At 45.3% G+C, this 20,820-nt stretch overlaps 1 protein-coding gene across 2 annotated transcripts; it reads right to left on the bottom strand.

The window, feature by feature from the left end:
- Positions 1 to 1,234: 1,234 nt before the first annotated feature.
- LOC109771220 (F-box protein At1g70590) lies at positions 1,235 to 4,964 on the bottom strand. 2 transcript variants are annotated; one of them, XM_040399297.3, is made up of 4 exons: positions 4,293 to 4,964; positions 3,413 to 3,546; positions 2,807 to 2,989; positions 1,235 to 1,962 (listed from the first exon to the last, which is right to left on the bottom strand). In XM_040399297.3, the coding sequence occupies exons 1-4, from the start codon at positions 4,858 to 4,860 to the stop codon at positions 1,933 to 1,935; spliced, it is 915 nt and encodes a 304-aa protein (XP_040255231.1). In that variant the 5' UTR covers positions 4,861 to 4,964; the 3' UTR covers positions 1,235 to 1,932. The 2 variants fall into 2 exon arrangements, with proteins under 2 accessions (XP_040255231.1, XP_020185501.1); XM_020329912.4 differs by having other exon boundaries at positions 1,235 to 1,966; positions 4,293 to 4,960.
- Between the last annotated feature and the right edge of the window lie 15,856 nt (positions 4,965 to 20,820).

Raw genomic sequence — 20,820 nt, 5'->3', positions numbered from 1 at the left:
TCGCGCCGCCGCCAGGGGAGAGAGAGAGACGCGCCAGGGAGAGGATTCGCCGCCGCTGGCACTGCCTGGGCTTTGCCCGGCTGTGTCCCTCGGCGGCGGCGAGGGGGGAGGGAGGGTGGAGGGGGGCCGGCGGTGGAGGGCGCTAGGGTTCCCCCGAATCGCCACAGAGAGGGACGCGGGGGACGAGGGGGTTTTGCTTATTATGCACAAAATGATTATTATGTTACCAATCATTTTTTACTGGACTGGCGTAATGCAATCCATGAGAAACTAGTTTCACATCTTCTCGCAAACCGATTGAGACGTCTGAATTTCTGATCAAACACCTCGAAGACCAACAATGTTCAAACTTTAAAGGAGAACGCCGCAAAGGTACTACTATAGTGAAGTGTAACCGTATATAGGCAACGGCCTTGCCAATGGCAACAGAACTAGGCTGTACAAGAGGCAAGCACAATGTCAACACTACCACGAGTCAACTGACGCAATGAATAGACGTAGTCATCTTATGCCATGCATGTCATGTAGACGTAAAAAAAAGTGCTATACAATGGTTACTGTTATCTCCTAAATTTGTGGGGGAAATATATAACTAAGAGATGACATCTTGTACAATCGATAGAATTGTCTGGCTTGTTACTAAAAGATCAACTCAGCTAAGAGAAAACACAAACCTTTCCTTGTTTTTGATTTCTCGTTTTGCTTAACTCGGCAATTATCATAGGTGGCATTGCTAAGGTAAGCACAATTGTACACGGGAAATACCCTGGTGACAGTGCACCCAATATGCACAAAATAATTTAGTAGTCATACGAAAAGTCAAATCTTATCTGGAAACAAATATGATCACGTATTGAACTCGTGTAAAAAGTTTTGCCAAGAAATAATTCACATTGACTTCAGGGCAAAAAGGAAAAAAAAAAGGACAAATAGCATGTACAACTTGTATATAGCGGGCAAAAAGAAAAAAACAATGACAAATAGCATGAACAACTTGTAATATTTCATTCGATTTGTTTTTTTCCGCCCACAATACTATTGAAGTCATTCCTTGGCAAAACTTTGTATACAAGTACAATACTTGATCACATCTGTTTCCAAATTAGTTTTTTTTTACTTTTTCTGCAATTACAAAATTATTTTGTGCATATAGGGTTCACTGGCCTGAGAGCCATAAATTCCCTTCCCATTGTACACGCCATTATGGCATCAACACTGGCACGCTTCTCCAACATTGCCCAAATCTTGCTCATCATGGCAGTTCTATTGACAAGACATAAGCCCATTTGCAAGCATATTATTGATCTTCAACATTTCCTCAATCACCAAAATAAAGATGCGATGCAATTCTAGTTTGCATCGTTTCTTTCGACTGTGGTACAGCACTATACCTTCGGTGACTAAAGAGTAGTACTCTCTCCATAAAAAAATATAAGAGCGTTTGAATCACTAAAGTAGTAATCTAAACGCTCTTATATTTCTTTACAGAGGGAGTAGCACCCAATTGTTTCTACTGATCACAAAGATGCAATGGTTCAGTCTTCAGGTCACCTGAACCAAGCCATTTTTAGGCTGTACTATACAGTTTTATCCAGCATTCCGCTGCTTCGAACCCTTCATTGCCATTTGACCAACTTCCCCGTCACAACTGCAATGGTAGGTTTTGCAAAAGGAGAAGGACATGAAGATGATTTTGATGTAGATGCCCTTTGGGAAGCGCCTGCCTTGGAAACGATGTAGTCAACGACCAGCTCCATAAAGGGGTTGCTAGTATTTGGAAGGAACCATCTGCTCATCTTCTGGCAGAGAGACATTTTGGTCGCCATCTATCAGCATCTGAAAGAGCGCGTTGGGCAATCGCAGGCGAGAGTGATTCGAGTATTACATCTCTCATATGCGAGGCGGCACTTTCTCCATGGCGTGTTGCCAGCTCTAGATACATGAGAGATCTGACCTTGTCTCCTGTCTAAACAACATAGGCATCATCATTAGAAGGATGTAACAAGAAGATACAGGTAATGCATGACTTAGAACACTGAAGAACCAGTCATTAAAATGTTACAGACAGTGCATCTGACCTTTCTTTTCAGAGAAAGAAATAAAGATAAGAATGGTTGGCATATCACAAAGATTATGTGTGTCAATGGCTTGTTTACGATGCAGGCACTGTACCATAGTTGCTTGTTCACAATTTTCCTTAATCCACCCGCAAAAAAAATAAAAATTCCTTAAACCAACCATCTTGACAAAGATATTATATACTGCTGCTTTCGTTTCTGTCTACCTAGGTCTCTTTTGTGAGAATATATCTATGCCAAACTAAACCAACATCAAAATGGTGTGGTTTGGTGTAGGTCCTAGGTAGAAAGTCAGCTGCTCCTTGCTCCTACAATTGTATGCAGCCTGAGGACTTCCAAACTAAAACAACGAAGCATCACACCGTGGGCAACGATTATGCATTGATAGATGATTAGATGTAATGGCACACAATGCAGGATGGCAGGAAAAAATAAGTACATACAATGAACGCATCATTTCTTCACAAGAAAACCATTCCAAAATGAAAATACGATATCAGTTTAAGATAATACTCCCTCCGTTCCTAAATATAAGTCTTTTAAAAGAATTTAATATAGACTACATATGGAGCAAAATGAGTGAATCTACACTCTAAACTACGTCTATATACATCCGTATGTAGTTCATATTGAAATCTCTAGAAAGACTTATATTTAGGAACGGAGGGAGTAGTTCAGATATGTAATACATGCATTCCCGAGGAATGAAAGGAAAAGGGATGACATACCGCACAGAGTTTAATACCAGACTCATAAAGAGCCTTTCTGTGACCACAATCAGCAGCTAGTTGCAGCCACTTCTTTGCACGCACTGGATCCTGTGTAAACCCTTCACCAAAGCTGTAACACAAGGAAACATTATACATGGCTCGTACATTCCCTCCTTCTGCAGCTCGTAAGTACCACTTTGCCTGCATTTACAAGTTTCTATCAGTTTGAAATGTAAAGGTAAGAACCTTAACATAAATGCTACGGAGGGTAATCTTGTATCGACCAGTTCCTTTATTATGATGGATCCGGGTGATATAATCCTGATAACCTTGGTAGGGTGCCAAGATCAATGAATCCGTTCTCTAAGCAATTCAACAACTAAAAGCATGAAAGCACAACAAATCAGCTTCAAAATCCCCATAGAGCCAAAAATAAGAACACCTAGACGCTGGCTAATGCAGAATTAGTTCACACATGAGATGCGCTACCAATAAATCCCACAGAAACTAGATATCAAAACAATGAAACTGGTTCCACTTGTAAGCATCAGGAGTAACTAATTACTTTGATTTGGGAAAAAAAAATGAAAATCACAGCTGTGTAACACAGAGCTGGTATCTTACAGCTTCCCGTTGATTACGCTTGATTCCTTTTCCATTCTGCAAGCAGAGGGCTAGGTTGTACTGGGCACGAACATTGCCTGCGGATGCAGCTGGATAAAACCATCTAACAGCTTCCTCGGCCTGGGGTGGATCAGCTGTAGTGTAAAGAGATTTGGCAACATTGTCAATTCTGAATTTCTAATGCTCCGAGATGAAGAGTTTGATTGAAAACAAGTTGGTAAAATACATAAAAGGTATCTCCTCTGCGAGTTAGGTATTTATCACTCTTTAGAGGTTATAATCAGACTGAAAGAACCAGAGACTTTACTTAAAAGGCCAGCAGAACCCCAGAGTTCTTTTTAACACTCAAACTCCTTTTATTAACTAGTGATCACAGTAGCATCAAATACAAGCAAAGGGGTAATAATGGGCACTAGGGGCATCATCAAACCAAGTACTAAGAGAAGAAAACCTAGCCATTCTAGCCAACTCATGCGCTACGGCATTTCCTTCCCTATGACAGTGCTCGAAATGGGCCTGAATAAGATCCCGAGACATATGGTAGCAGTTATCAAAGATTGCAGCCGCCCGTCCTGAGAATTGCCACCACCATTCATTGCGTTGATCACGTCATTACTATCAGAGTTTATGATCAACCTGGAGCAGAGCCCCAGAGTTCACCTAAAATACCCAGCAGAAGGCAAACGCCAGAGCCAGAACAATCAATAATTCCCCCTATAAAAGATCGTCTCGGACTGCGCGGTAAACAAATCTAATCACGCCTGCCAATCTAGGATAGTATGGGACCAGACAAATTCGTCCTAATAAGATTGTACTAACCATTTTGCTACCAGCTCGAACAACCCTCCAAGAAAGGAAATATAAGCCAAATCTACGATACCTTCGAGGTAGGACACTCCGAGATTGCACATGCCGACAGGGTGTCCCAGCTCCGACGCCGCCTGGTAGTACCCCACCGCCTCCTCCCGTTGCCCCTCTTCCCAGCACATCAGCCCGGCGTCCACCATCGCAGCCGCGGACCCCAGCCTCGCCGCCCGCTTGAAAAGACCCAGCGCGCTCTGCCTCGCCGCCTCGCGCCCCTCACCGTCGAGTCCGGCGGGAACGGCTGAGCCGTGCTTGAGGCGGCGCCCGTGCGCGTGCAGCGCCGCCGCCTCGCGGAGCGGCTGCAGCGCGTCCCGCCACGAGCGGCACGCACGGCTGGCGGCCGAGACGTCGGCGGCGCCGACCGCGGACAGCGCCCGGTGGAGGAGCTCCGGCGGGAGGGACTCGAAGTCCGCGCCGGAGCAGACGGGGGCGTTCTTGGGCGGGGGAGCCGGCGGCTCCGGCTTGGGCTTCTTGGAGTGGCGCCGCCGGCGCCGGCGTTGGGGGTCGGAGGACACGCGCAGCCGGGAGGAGAAGGGCGCCGGCGAGGGGTTGGGCGGCGGCCAGGTGCGGCTCGCGGCGTCCATGAAGGGATGGGGACGCGTTCAGCCGCCCGGCGTTCGGGGGAAAGCGGTTTGGAAGGACGGGATTGAGAGGGTGGGGTGTGCACCAGTGCGGTGGCCGGGGAGGTCAATGGACTGCGGTTGGGTTAAGCCGGTTTGGTCTTGATGACCGGTGGGGCCCACGTCCAAGTGGCCACGTAATTGGCCCGCTGACAGTGACACGTCGCGGTCGGCTGCGAAGGTTTCATTTCTTTAGGTTTTTTTAGGAGTCCATTACCCACTTACTTTGGACAAGTTTCCAAATACTCCCTCAGTCCGAAAATACTTGTCATCAAAATAAATAGAAGGGAATGTATCTAGATGTATTTTAGTTCTAGATACACCCCTTTTTGTTCATTTTGATGACAAGTATTTTCGGACGGAGGGAGTAGTATATCGGATTAACATGATCCCGAACCGTCTAATCTTTAGAGGAGAAACTCCTATCTCTACTTGAAACATTTCTTTTAAATAAGTTTGCAACATCAAAAACATCTTCAATATGAACACAACTCAAGCCGGCGGCCGGGTCGGGTTTGACCGGGTTGAACTCTACCAGACACATGGGTCTGGATGTTAACAACCTAGTACTGTATTACCTCAACTAGCAAGCATTCAAAGATTACAAATTACTTGTGAAGGAATCAGAAGCTATCTAACAGAGTTCATGGAGGAGACAAGGGAAGAAGACGAGCAGTTACAGGAACAGAAGAGAAGACGCACGCCTTGCCAGCCAAAGGCCAAAGCCTATTCGTCCAAACACCCATTCTGTGGTCCTTCCTAGCCATTTTTATAGTGCCTGATCCTACTACCATCTGGGTTGGGCCTCTTGCGATGATGATGGCCCACCGAGTGAGGGTAAGAGCCGCTGACAATCCTTCCTCTATAAGATTCTACTTGCCCTCAAGTCGATGTTCTATAGCGCCACCGAGAACCCATGGTCGACGAGAACTTAACGTCAGTTGAAGAAGTGAAGGCTTGTCGAGGAAGACAACTATGTGAGCTTGGTTGATGATGATGACGTGACCCATGGCATTTCTTCGTTCACTAAAGGCCACTTCTGCACATTAGTGGCATGCATATATTGCTCTCAACTGAACACCGAACACTTAGATCACATAGCATTGGAAGTCTCAACGGTGTCGCTGCCATAGAAATCTTTTGTCTGGTTTGATTATCAAGAGATAAGGGCCCAAAGTCAATGGACCATGGCACCCAAGCGATCATCCAAACCATCAGGTGATTGAACTTGGACGCCAATTGTACAAAAGCAACAATTACAAAATCAGATGGATGAGCTTGTGAGAAGTTGCAGCGCACCATGTCAATGGCAGAACACTTAAACCATGATTTCGCTGGTAATCATGTTGAAACCATATATCTTCATCAACAAGTGAAAAGGAGAAGGCATTTTGTGCACTACTGCAAGTACTTCTGCAAAGAACATACCACTTGGGTTATTGTTGGAGACCCATGATGAAAATCCATCACACAAGCATAGCTTGTACGAGCAACCGTCAGATCAAATGAAATATGGCCAGAACCTCCACTGCTCATTGTAGAGGACTCCAAGTCGAGTGTCCATGCATTGTTCCATTGTAGTAGCTTGAAACCACAAAGACTTGAGTATTCCTTGAAGCAGTAGAAAATATTGGCTCGCGGGGAACCAATCAGCCATGCAATCTCCCACTGAATTTGTGCAAAACTATAGCCACATAAAAAGGCTTTTCCAATAGGGCAAAACTAGAACCAACCCTCCAGTATTGGATGTAACCACGTAACCTTCCATTTCATCAGTACTTGCAACAAGTATATGAAATTCGTACATGCAATTTCGGAGCACTTCCCATTTGAACAAACGACCTTCCATTGAAGAATCTCAAGACCACAGTGCAACTCCACTCCAAAAGAATTCCATGTAGAGAAGGAATCGTTGTCGTAGCAGCAATTTCAAAAACCGCTGCTGTGGCACCAACATTTCAGCCCTTCTCCTCCGCGCCTTGATGAAGCCTCCTTGCGTCGGGGTCCTCCATAGCAAGTTCGTCACTCTTGTTAAGTAGTAAAATTAAAATAACGAGTTTGACACCCAGGTCGTTAAAGTGACAATCCTTTGCTCCAACCATCATGTCGTATTGTGACGTGCGGGAAACTTAATGTTACATCATATAACCATCTCATACATAAACTCATTGTCATGATGAAGGATATACCACATCATATGTATCCTGCAAAACCAAGTTAGACATCCTCTAATCGGCTTAGCAAATTTTAATTTGTGTGGTTTTTAGGGTTTCGGAGAACACTAGCTACCTATGTCTATGATCAAGTATGATTATTCTTGTTGCTAGATTAACTTTGCAGGGTGTGCGAGGGAAGAGGCCTAATTAAAATGTATAGCCCCACATTGAACTTCATCAATACGTGTGACCCTCGTGAAGATCAAGCATCTTCGTGCCCTCTCGTATTTGCGACGGTTCACTATTGTAGACTATGATGTAGCTCAACGAACTGTTTACAGATCGTTGACAGCTAGAGCCAACCGATTGTAAGAACTTTGTAGAAAGCTATATCATGCTGCCAATGAACTGAACCGAAGAAACACTCATGAGAAGCAAACAAGAACATCAAGTAAAATACCTTATCTTCTACTCGCACAATTTTATTAAGCCCTAAAACTCATCTAGTTCTTATTTCTTTTTAGCAATAAATCAAAATCATTACTAAAAACTTTGTGCAATACCCTACAAAGTACAAACACATGTGATCTAGATCGTAACCCGCATCTACTCATAGAACCGCTCATGATGCCACTGTTGGGAAACGTAGTAGAAAATAAAAAAAATCATCGTACGATCACAATCCTAGGAACACTATGAAGATGCATACAGGGTTAGATTGGATCGTTACCAACTTCGAGTTGTAGCGAAAGAAGAGTTGGTGTAGATCTTTCTTGAAGTCCCTCGAACAGTCCATGATGATCCCTCTAACAAAATACCAAAGGCACAGCCTCTCTATAGATTGCAAGCATACATGCTTCATGATCCGGCAGCTCTTAGCCGTCCAGAGCTAATCGTCGCCGAAGAATTAGAGGAGGGAGAAGAGAACCTCACGGGGCTTCTCTATTGTGAGGAATTGGAGAACTAGAACTAGATCAAGTCTAGAACAAGATTAGACCTAGAGAGGGAGAGAGGGGGCGCCCAAGACAACGGGAGAAACTTATGTCTCTAGGGGTGCCCTTCTCATGTATATATAGGTGTAGGGAAGAGGGGGCAGCCAACTTGAGGAGGGACCCACCCCTTGCTATGCCCCCATGGGAGAGGGAGTCCCTCTGCCAATCCAATTCGCCCCCCAAAGCTTGTCCAACAAGCTAGGGGGGCGCCATACTCTTATTGGGCCTATAGACCCAACAACTCTCCCCTATTAGGCCTTATTGATATTTTCTTTTGCTCATTGATATTAAATATATTCTAAAAGCCTCCTAATCAACATTAAACCTTTTATCATTTATTTAACATCTCCAAAAAATCCACCTTATTCCTGGTGTTACTCGGTAAACTCCGAAACTCTTCCGGTAACCCCGAAATGCTTTCGGTTTCTCTCAAAACTATTTTTAATAGGGATTTTTACATCCGTGCCCCTGGTTCCTTAGCCATACACATTCATCCCCACGCTCTTAACATTTGCTCACTTTTCCCCACTCTCTTGTCTGAAACCCTCAGAAATGGTCACAAACGGCGGATGCGTCGGGTTAGTGCTTTGACCGTTAACTCTGACGAGTGGTGCCACGCTGGACTGTGTCGCCCGTTGGGCCTGACGATTGGGGCTGCGTTGGATGGTGCTGCTATTCGCTCGTTGGGCCGTGCTTAGACTGTTGGGCCCTGCTTAGACTGTTGGGCCCTGCGTGCGCCGCAACGACAGAAGCCTGCTATGCATGCACGAGCATGTCCAGCTAGCCTGCTTTGCATGCACATAGCTAGCCTGCCTGCATGCGTCGATGCCTGCCGCCACGATGCGCTGACCGACCTCTTCTGCATGTGAGCCGCCACGAACGCTGGCCGGCCTCTTTCTGCACGCGAGCCACCACGAACGCAGGCACGGTCGCTACCGCTGGTTCGTCTCATCTCGCACGCTTGTCTCGTTGATGTAGAGCATGGTTTCAGACTTTTCGATCCACTCGCATCTATTCAACGTGGCAATTAAAAACTGTTGGCAATTAAAGTGGCATATCGATCGACGCGGCTCATTTGAACGTAGCAAATCCAAAGCATGACCGGTGCCACTCCTCTTCCCTTCCCTTCCCCTATTTAAACCACCCACCCCTCCACCTATTCTCCACACATCCATTTGCGCTGTCCCCTTATCATCTTCACCCAAACCCAAAGCACTCTCAAAGCAAGGCGAGGATGCAGTACAATGGCCGCACCTTCGATCTCCCACCGACCTTGCTGGGAGGCGGTACCCCGCTGGCGTCGTCGTGGAGACGACGCTCCGCGTGTGGGCATTCTCACGCTGGAGGGGTGCAAAGGAGTTTGCCCAATGGTTCCTTGGTGCGGGCTTCGCCCACCTCCTGGCGGGCTCGCCAATGATGTTTCGACTGGAGGAAGTGCGTCCAAACTCCAGCACTCCGCCGATAGGGCTCATCATCAACTTTACAAACAGATTTGATGCGTACTACCTTCTCGGCAAGGTGTTTTGGTGTGGGTGTGAGTTCATCGCATTCACCACCTACAACATCTTCACCAACTTCAATAGCATCTTCCCCATCTACAATGGTATGCACAACCTCCCCTACTACCTCGGCGAGGACGGCATGGAGGAGGAGCAGCGAAGAGGAGGCGCAGTGAAGATGGTGGTGAAGGCCCGGTCTCGTGAAGCTTGTCTTTCCCTAGGGTGTTAGGGCTTTTTATCTTTTATATATTTCTATCTTAATTATGTTGTTGGTTGTACCGTGAACTTTTTATCTCTGTCGTGTTATATCATGTTGGGAACCCTAAGAACTATGTTATGCTTGCTACCCTTATTTGATATGTCGTTGGTTATCCGTGTGTTTGCTTGCTACTTTTGTATGTCGTTGGTTGTACCCTTATTTGACGTGAGATATTGCTAGATGAATATGGTGTCGTAGCCGAGCCCTTCTGCTAAATAAATCAATGAAAGGGTATCCCTCAATGAAAACCAGCAAGTTCTGGGGTTAGCCTTGTAAAAATGGTTGGAGGGTAGCCCATTCGTCTTGTTATATTCATGTTGTGTAATATTTGTATTTTGGCCCTTATATTTTAGGGTCAAGTTTTGGCAAGCGCGCCTAATGGACTAGTTGAAGTGTCAAAAAGGAAATTAAAGCTAGAAAAATCAGCCATCTTGATGTTGAAAAGAAGGAGAAAAGATAATTTTTAACTGTTGGTGGCCCTATTCCGTATATTGTATGAACAAAAACAAGCTAATTTTTGAATAGTTTATGGCCATTTGGCATGATGAAATTAATTTTGGCCCTTATATTATAGGTTTTATTGGTTCCAAGTTTTGGCACGGACGGCTAATGGACTAGTTGAGGTGTCAAAAAGGAAACTAAAGCTGGAAAGACGAGCCATGTTGATGTTGAAAAGAAGAAGAAAAAGAAGCTATTTTTTTGAATTGTTGGTGCCCATATATATTGTAGGATACCTGTATTGTATGAACAAAAAGAGGCTAATTTTTGAATAGTTTGTGGCCATTTGGCAGGATGAAAATAATTTTTTGAAGGGTAGCCCATTGTTTACTTGTTGGTGGCCATATTGCATGAAACAAAACGGTAATTGTTGACTTCTTGGTGGCAATATCTGTAAGCAAAAAAACAGAGGAAAAAACAAGCACTCAATCTCTGTAAGCAAAAAAACAAGCACTCAATATCTGTAAGCAAAAAAGCAGAGGAAAAAAAGCACTTCTTGGTGGCAATATTGCATGAAACAAAATGATGTAACCTATTCTTGTAATGTAACCAACATGCACTCAATCTCTCTAAGCAAAAAAACATAGGAAAAACAGAGCCAGCGCATGCACTATTTTTCCAGGCCTCTTTAATCTTTGTGGGCCTTTCACAGTCAACGCAATGCGACGGCCCAAGTAGAGCTTGGTTTCATTTGGGCCCAATAACTACGTTTTTTCTCTCTTGCCCGCGGTGTTGTTTGACGAAACTGAAAGTGTCAAAAACTAACACCTACAGAGATTCAAAGATGGAGATAAAGACATAGTCTAAGCAACACAGAGAGCACATGATCCACAAATTAAGCAACACAGAGAGCACATGATCCACAAACCCTTAAGCAAATCATAGAGCACATGACACGACACAAATAATTTTTTTTACGAGTGATGACCAGCAAGTAAGAAAATCCTAGAGCAACCACACAAAAATAAAATCCTAAAGCTATCATATTCACGTGCTTGTTCAATTGAATCATCTGCCTCAAGTTCTTGTTCATCTTCTTTAATTCCCCCTTCAGATCCTCATCCTCAACTGTCGGAGCAGCACTTTCAGAAAACCAAATTCTGAGTGGCTGACGGCAGATTGACCTCCCGGGTTGCGGCCCCATTGAATTGAAGCAAGTCCTCCCCTTGAAGCCTCCGAACATAGTCATCCATCCATTCAAAATGTGTGCATTTCTTCACAATCTGAAATGAAATCATGAACCCTAAATCTCAGATCCAATGAAAAAGAATTAGAAGTAAATAGAAAATAGAAAGGGTCAAGGAAAAATCATGAGATCTAACCTGCCCCTCTGGCTTGCTCTCGCATTTCACGAACTCATGCCCAAAGTTACCATTCTTGTCCTCCCTCGAAGTCAACCTTTTAAGTGGCGCTGTGCGTGGGTAGTCAGGGCATCGCTCCATGGGCACTGGACCATACTGGGGCCAAGAGGGGCGGGAGGCTGAAGTGTAGCTCGACATATCTAGTCGCCGGAGAAGAAGAAGTAGACGAGTGGCTCCTCTGGTCACTGCAGAAGAAGAAGACAGGAGAGGCAATGGTGGGCGAGCACAACCAACGTCTCGCGAATCGCCCAAGGATCCAACAATGCGGAGCCGTCCTTGTGATCCAACGACGCGGAGCCTGCATGTAGCCTGGCCTTAGAATTCCTTCTAGAAGACCATATCTGAGGGCCATCGCTTGGCGCTAGGGTATGATTGGACGGCTGATATTCGGAGCTAGGGTTAGGTGAAACCCCGCGGGGTTTAGAGGGGTTTTGAGTTGGTCAACGGGGTTATCTAGTGTTTGACCAATATTCAACTGAGCATAACTAATAAAAAAATCCAAAAAATATGAAACCTTTGCGAATCGTCGTTTTATAAGACATGCTAATGAGGAAAAAATACTAAACTTGGTCTACGGTCATTTAAAAAAACATAGTTGGCACGATCATGGTTAAATGAGCACCATTAATTTTAAAAAATCAAAAAAATATAAAACCTGCGCACAATGTTGTCGTATGTGACATGTTACCAAAAAAATCATAAACTTGTTATATGGTCTTTTTCATGAAAAAACCTTCACAAATATGAGCTATCACGTACAACGTTACAGAGAGTTCAAGGAAAGGAGGTAGGTTTTTTGGATTTTTTAAAACACCAAAGCTTCATTTCAAAGTGATTAAGAAGGATCTGAACTTAGTTTTCCTTTTCCATATTTTAAACGTGTTTTTAATGGTTTTCTATTAAATCACATCATTTTCAAAAAAATGTAAAAATATGAATATTAATTCAATAAATAGTGAGACTTCGAATCTACACTATATAGATTGAATAGGTGCTAATAAAAAAATATTTGGCTCATTTAGAGTAGGTCCAAAAAATACTTGATTACAAATGGGGCAGTTTACCCTAGCTCCGGAGCACATTTCCCATGACTATAAGTTTTACCACGCAAAAGAGATCGGATTGATCACCTGACGTTTACAATGTTCAGCAGACATTGCAACATCACACCACATGCCGGAGTTCAACTGTTGGTTCAAATTCAAATTCTGCCTAAAATTCAAATTTTGCCTAAAATTCACCCTAAAATTTCACATCAAAGTACGAATAGAATTATTAAATGTTACAAGTTTTCACAGTTGTTCAAATTGACGACAGAAACCTTTGTACAAATCCTTAAAGTTCAAAGTTTACAACTTGCATTCAAGGTTCGAAGTTCACATCTTTGCCTTACTCCTTGTGTTCCGAGATGGCTTAACAGCCTTGCTCCTGGTTTCCCTAGGTGGGATATCCACCTTTTTGTTCTTCCTTCTGATCTTCACTTTGGGTGGTGGCTGTCGAGGTGCTGACGGAGAACTTGCACTGGCCAGTTGACAGGGTTCAAAACCTTCATAAGCCATGGCTTCATATTCTAATTCTTTCTCTCTTGGCGTTTTCTCTCCTTTTCCTTAATTTTCCTAGAGATAGGTCAAATAGAAAAAGATTATAAGCCATCAACAAAAAATAATAAATGCACAAAAAGGGAAGGTTGTTGAACACATGCCAAGCTGCTGGCAGTGCTAATTCAGTGACTTCATTCTCCTCCGAATTAGCTGTAATCTGCTTTGCTGCTTCATTCTCCTCTGCATTAGCTTCAATCTTCTCTAATGCTGCATTCTCCTATGAATTTTTTGCTGCCCATTGTTCCTCTTCTCCAAATGAAGCATCCACTGTATTGGTACATAGCCTAGCAATGTGCCCTAGGGTTCCACATTTTTTGCACTTATGTTGTCTTTTTACACGACCCTCTTCACCACTTCTGATCCTGTTCTTCCTTGGTCTTCCTGGTGGTCTAGTCAGTACAGGAGAATGTAATTTGAACCCTAGATCTACTATGTTCCATTGGTCTTTTCCCAAGAGTGCAGGCACATTGGAAGCATAAGTAGCCCTAAATCTGGCAACAGAAAAATAGTCATAGATGTGTTGATCAACTTCACCATCTTCACCACCTATAATAGTCATCAGATGTAGGGCATGTATGCATGGCTTCCCACAGAGCTGCCATTGCCTACAACTGCATTTCCTAGTTGCTAGGTTAACTGGATATCTCCATTCCCTATTTTTACTGTCAGTATATGTTACCTCGGCCTCGTGTGTCGCCACTCGAATGCATTTCATGTTCAGTCCTCTTGCCTTGGCATGCAATAAGAGATGGGAGCATAAGATGGCCACCATATTCTGTATCTGCAATTCTTTTGCGAAGAGCCATCTTTATCATGATCATCTGCCGAATCTTATCAAATATTTGCCATATGAGAAGCCCTTTCAATGAGTTGATCTTTGCATTGAAACACTCTGCCAGGTTATTGGTCACATAGTATACTTTGTAGATTTCATTGAATTTGCTTATTGACCACAACTTTCCATGATGTGCATCTAGGTACTCCTTCACCAGAGGATTGTGAGCATACAACACTCTCAAATGATGCTCATGCTTCCTCTCACTGCATGTGTATGATGTTGGCCACAAGTTCTCATCATAAACTTTACCTTTGAATTTGTTCTGAAATTATGCGCTAGGTGTCGCATACATTCCCTATGCTCCACTCTAGGGAATACAATTTCCACTGCACTCTCCAAACCCTTGCAAGCATCTGTGTGTATAGCTAAACCTGGGGGTGTACCTATAAGGTTGCGCAACTGCTGCAGAAACTAGACCCAACTTTCCTTAGACTCTACCTCCACCACACCAAATGGATCTGGGAATAGCCAGTTCTGTCCATCAACTGCAGAATCTGCTACTAGTTGTCCTCTCCACCTTCCATTCAAAGCAGTTGCATCAACATCCAAATAGGGCCTGCAACCATCAAGAAACCCCTACCAACAAGCCTTGAAACAAACAAAAGCCCTCCTAAAGCACTCCTTCTGAAACGACTTCCCTTTTTATTTTGTATGTAACTGTATGCTTGTCAATCTCTACAACACTCCTTGGACTAGCAGCTTCCACTTCAGATTTAAATGTGTAGAGAAACTGAAAGCTCTCATTCCAAGGACCATTAATCCTATCAAGAGCCATTTCCTTAGCATAGAAAATCCTCATGTAAGGTATATCAATCTTGTACTTCTCAAATAGCTTCCCATGGAGTGTTGTTGGACAAGTGTTGGTGTTTCTCTCAACCAATCCAAAATTGCATCTTCCACCCACCTAGTCTTTGCTAGCTTTGTTTTAGCCTTCCCTCCTCCCCCTCTAGGTGGACAAGTGTGCTGGTGTGGGTTATTTTTTATCTGAAACAAAATGGGACCCAAACAAAATAGGGATATTGTTAGAAAACATTACACAACGATCTAAAAATAAGATGAATCAATGTAAACTGAAATACACAAACATGAATGAACTTGCTCCTCAACATATGTGATGCATGCAACCTCCATCTACACCTACCATATGGGCAATGAACAGTGAACCTTGTTGGCTCACTCCTATCAATCACATATGTATTTTCAGTGAGAATACAATATGTAGTCACTGCATTACGATAGTCCCGACTAGGATATGGTGCCGACAGCTAGCTGAGGATCTTCCCTATTCCACTGAATTGTTGGCATGTCCTCACCATCATATTCATCTAAAACTAGGCTATCAATGTTCTCCTGCCTCTCTTCATCGTCAGTGTCATCAAATCTAGCACGACTGATAGGTTCCTCCTGATATTCATTTTCCATTGCTTGTTTACTGACAGTATCTACAAGATCGGGGAGCATATTCTCATCCTCATCATCATTTCGAGGCACCTCTTCGTTGGCTTTGCATCTTGCTCTACGTCGGCTGCAGCAGCGACAGGAGAAGCGCCACAAGAAGCGGCAGTAGACATATTGTGACTTTTAGAACCACTAGCTTTGCTTGGTTTTGACCTACAAGGAGTGCCGGGGCGCTCGCTATTAGCAGATCAGAAGATTTCTGAACAACCTTCCCCTTGTCACGTTCATTGCATGGTTGAAGCACCTTGATAAGGATTTTACCGAAGCGTCTTTTAGCATTTAAAGTAAAGAGCAATCCAAGATGCTCATCGCAAGTTAGTGGGAGAAATTTTTGCTCGGTACTGCTGAAAAATTTCAGTTCAACAACATCGGTAGGGCTCCACCCATATGAAGAATTTTGGAGCATCGCGAGCAAATCTTTGGACGACATACTTGTTTCTATCACCTTTGGATAGAAAAATCCAGTAATCATATGCGGTTTTCTACCGCGCAGCACACTAGCTTCCATCCTAACCACCAGCCGAAAAGCAAGCGCAGGATCAATCCTATTCGAGGAAAAGTTACAGTTAGGCCGGGAATAATTCAAAAAAAAAGTGATCGATTCATGCGACTAAATGTCAAATAGGGCCGAATTTGTGAATTAGCAAATCAGTTAGAGGGGAAACGATGCTTACCCAGGTGTAATCCATGAATTATCCGCCGCCGATTCGACCCGATCCTTTCCACGGTCGATGGGCTCGAGAACCTACTCCCCCGACATCACTGCTTAATCCTGAGGGGGATGTGGGGGTAGATCTGGCGGAGGGCACGACGGCGGCGGAGGCGAAATGGGGTTAGTGGTTGGAGGGCATGACGGTGACGGAGGGGGCAGAGCAGCGTGGTGCTGTAGTGGCTCGAGGTTCAGACAAGGGGATCCCTCAGACAAGCTCATCTGACATGTTTCAATGCGACCCCACTCGTCAGGTCCAACAGGCAATAGAGTCCAGCGCGGCCCCACTCGTCAGATTTAATGGTCAATGGTTTGACCCGATGGCATCCTCCGTTGTGACCATTTACGAGGGTTTCAGATAAGGGAGTGGGGAAAAGTGAGAACAAGTTAAGAGCATGGGGATGAATGAGTAGATCTAAGGAACCAGGGGCACAGAAATAAAAATCCCTTTTTAAAATTCGCAAAACTATTTCTTGAATATTTTCTCACAACCCTTACTCCACTAACACTAAACAAATCGTGATCCCCTTAAGCTTGTGACCCTGTAGGTTTGGTAAAACATAGACATGAACAAAACTGCCTTCTGTTCAATGATCAATGGTGGAACCATGAACATCCATACCGACCCCTATGAATACACGAATGATATTCGAGTGAACCTTTGGTTATTATGTGCTATTCCCTTTGCTTTCCGATATTTTACAAAACCCGATGTGAGATATATTGGTATCACTACTTGAATCAGAAGATTTTCCATCTACCCCCTCTTTGCCGTCAGCTAGCAGACGACAAAGAATGGCTTTTCCATCAGCCACGAGAAAGTAGACGACAAAGAGGCAGCGGACGACAAAGGAAGGCTTTGCCATCAGCCAACATTTTGCCGTTTGCTAGCTGGCGGCAAAGCTTCTTTGTCGTCCACTAGCTGACGACAAAGAGGGTGTTTGGCCCACTGGCTGTTAAGCCCTAACGGGCCCCCTCTTTGCCGTCTGCCAGCAGACGGCAAAGCGTCCATTGCCCTCAGCTTGCAGACGGCAAAGGCGACACAGACGACAAAGCTTCAAAATAAGTTAACAGCCCGCGCCCCCGCCGTCGCTCTCTCTTTTTCTCCTCTCTTCTCCTCTTCGCCATACAAGCACGGCCGCCACCCCGTCGCCCCATCGCCCCGCCGTACCGCCACCCCACCGCCCCACCACATCTCCTTCGCCGCCCCCTGCTCGGTCGCCGCCCCCTCCCTGCCTTCCCACCCCCTCCCGAGCCTCCTCGCCGCATCCGCCGGTGGACCGCCCCTGAGGAGCGCCGCCCGTCGCCGTCCCCTCCCCGCCCCCTCCCCGACCCGTCGCCGCCCCCACGGTGAGCCCCTGCCACCCCATCTCCTGTTTTTTTCTTTCTGTTTTTTAGTTTAGTTAGTTTAGGTTCAATTTATTAAGGTTTTTTAGTTTAGGTTTAGTTTTAATTTGTTTATGCTATTTAGTTTAATTAGTTTAAGTTTAATTACTTTAGGTTTTTAGTTTAGTTAGTTTAGGATTTTTAGTTAGGTTTAGGTTTAATTTGTTTAGGTTATTTAGTTTAATTATTTTAGGTTATTTAGTTTAATTAGTTTAGGTTTAATTAGTTTAGGTTGTTTAGTTTAGTTAGTTTAGGTTTAATTGGTTTAGGTTTTCTAGTTTAGTTAGTTTAGGTTTAATTGGTCTAGGTTATTTAGTTTAATTAGTTTAGGTTTTTTTGGTTTAGTTAGTTTAGGTTTAATTAGTTTAGGTTATTTAGTTTAATTAGTTTAGGTAGTTTTTTTCTTCTGTTTTTTAAGAATAAACAAAAAAGATGAAAAAAGGAGTAAAAGAAGAAGAGGAGGAAGAAGAAGAGGTGTCGGGGTGTCGTGTCGAGGGTCGAGGGGTCAGGGTGTCGTGTCGAGGGTCAAGGGGTCGAGGATTTGCCATCCCGACCACGACACCCCGACCCCCTGACGCAGACACCCCGACCCCTCGACCATCGACATGACACCTCGACACCCTGACCCCTCGACCCTTGACATGACACCCTGACACCCTGACCCTTCGACCCTCAACACGACACCCCCGACACCCCGACCCCCGACACGACACCCCGACCCCCGAGGGTTGCCGATGGTCGAGGGTGGCCGAGGGGCACCCCGACCCCGACACGACACCCCCGACACCCCGACCCCGACACGACACCCCCGACACCCCGACCCCGACACGACACCCCGAGATCCCGACACGGCACTCCCGACACCGACACCCCTATATTAGTTAGTTTATGTTATTAGGTATTCAATTTGTTATTATGTTCATGATGATGATACACACTAATTTTTTTATTATGTTTATGTTGTACTAATTTCGTTTACTCTTTGTCATTGCCGGTGTTGACAGATGGTGGGCTTGGGTCGAGAGCGCTCCGAGCCTCCTACCTCGGCGCATGGGAGGGGTGTTGTTATTGCACCCCAGAACCTTCGGAGAGCGCTGGTAGACAGCATGCAGACACCCCCAGCACCTTCGGCGGGCGCTTATTCTTCGGCCGGGAGAGGAGGCCGGGGGAAGAAGAGGGGTGCAGGTAGAGGTGGACGGGGCGCTGGGAGAGGTAGGAAGGTTGTTCTGCCTTCCTCGCCGCCACCCCCCGCCGAGTCTCCGGACCACTGGAGTGCTCCGTCTCAGGTGGACCTGTCCGACTTGGACCCGTGTTGGACTCCGGTCCACGAGCCTCGGGTCAACGAGCCTCTGCTCGCTGAGCCTCGGGTCGACGAGCCTCTGGTCGCCGAGCCTCGGGTCCCAGTGTCTTCCTTCCAGGAGACTCGGGTCCCACAGTCTTCCTCCCAGGAGACTCGGGTCCCAGAGTCTTTGTCACACGTGACTTCGGAGACTAGCGACCATGATGATGGTGTCGAGGAGACCTTATCTGAGGATAGCTATAGCGAGAGCGAGCGGTTTGAGGAGGACAAGAAGGTCTACCAGCGTGGTGGTACTAAGCTTCCGTCCGTGCCGGCGACCCGCGACCAGAGGTGGTTGATTCAGCTTAATGGGGAGAAGTAAGTGCATTTACTCTTTTTTTAACCTTTTGCCTTCATGTTTGTTCAAATTAATATAAATAGGTTGCTTTTGAATGCAGATGCACATGACAGGTTTTGCTTTGTGGAGGCCATCTTCAAAGTGTGAAGACAATTCATCATGCATACAAAAATATAAGGAAGATAATGATATGCATAATGGAAAATGGACGTCTGCAGAATGACTTCATGCGGAATTTATCATCGCATCACAAGTGGCAGCAAAAGTAGCAGACGACCATCAAGTTTAAGTGTTACAACTCAAAAGCCAAAAGTTTCAGAACGAGAGTTGTAAGAACTTAGCAAAAATTAAGCAACCACCCATATGGACCCGCTTGAAGACTATCAACTCATATGCTTCTCCCCCTTTTGTCAGTAATTACCAAAAGGTTTGAAGACATACAGTATCTACTCGTTCCCAGTTGGAGACGAAGTTGGAGCAGCAGGATCGACGTTGGAGTTAGGTGGTGCAGACGGGCCTTGTGCAGCACCATCATGCTGAGCAGTGAGAGCAGGCGAAGTGGCGTCATCTTCTTCATTGACGACTCTCGCAACAACAGTTGCAGCCGAGGATGAGTACTCAGAATCTTCAATGGAGGGTGTGCAACGCCAACTTGCATTTTGAGGAGGCCTGGACTCAAACTTGAAATTTTCAGTGAAGCCATCCGCGCGAAGATCATCTTCAGCGCAGAGCAAGGTGAGACTCTTCCAGGGACGGCGACATGCTTCATGGGCTACAAAAGAGTTCTTGGTGCCTAAGTTGCGAATGCGATTGACATCCACCAAGATACTCTGCATCTGACGCTTTAGCCAGTCATGATGTTTGTCCTGCTTTTGATGTAGAGCCACCAGAAGCTCATGGTCATTAAGTACACGAGGACGCTTCTGAGGCCATTGTGCAGTGGTGCTTGCAGTGGCTTGATACGTCTCCAACGTATCTATAACTTTTGATTGTTCCATGCTATTATATTACCTGTTTTGGATGTTTATGGGCTTTATTTTACACTTTTATATTACTTTTGGGACTAACCTATTAACCCAGAGCCTAGTGCCAGTTCCTGTTTTTTTCCCTTGTTTCAGTGTTTCGAAGAAAAGGAATATCAAACGGAGTCGAAACGGAATGAAACCTTCTGGAGAAGTTATTTTTGGATGGAAAGCAACCCGGGAGACTTGGAGTGCATGTCAGGAAAGCAACGAGGGAGGCACGAGGCAGGGGGCACGCCCTCCACCCTCGTGGGCCCCTCGTGGCTCCCCTGACGTATTTCTTTCGCCTATATATATCCATATACCCTAAAACGATCGGGGAACAGAAGAGACCGGGAGTTCCGCCGCCGCAAGCCTCTGTAGCCACCAAAAACCAATCGGGACCCTGTTCCGGCACCCTGCCGGAGGGGGGAACCCTCACCGCTGGCCATCTTCATCATCCCGGCGCTCTCCATGACGAGGAGGGAGTAGTTCACCCTCAGGGCTGAGGGTATGTACCAGTAGCTAT

The sequence above is a fragment of the Aegilops tauschii genome, chromosome 2 (genome assembly GCF_002575655.3).
Source record: "Aegilops tauschii subsp. strangulata cultivar AL8/78 chromosome 2, Aet v6.0, whole genome shotgun sequence".
Lineage (NCBI taxonomy): Eukaryota > Viridiplantae > Streptophyta > Magnoliopsida > Poales > Poaceae > Aegilops > Aegilops tauschii.
Note: the sequence above shows the minus strand (reverse complement) of the source record. Positions and strands in the feature narration are given on the sequence as shown.

What these genes read in the sequence shown, in the direction of transcription:
- LOC109771220 (XM_020329912.4), bottom strand. Translation starts at nt 4,860, where the DNA reads ATGGACGCCGCGAGCCGCACCTGGCCGCCGCCCAACCCCTCGCCGGCG. An exon ending in CGGAGTGTCCTACCTCGAAG is followed by an intron (nt 3,547 to 4,292) that starts GTATCGTAGATT and finishes TTTACACTACAG; the next exon opens with CTGATCCACCCCAGGCCGAG. An exon ending in AGCGTAATCAACGGGAAGCT is followed by an intron (nt 2,990 to 3,412) that starts GTAAGATACCAG and finishes TTGTAAATGCAG; the next exon opens with GCAAAGTGGTACTTACGAGC.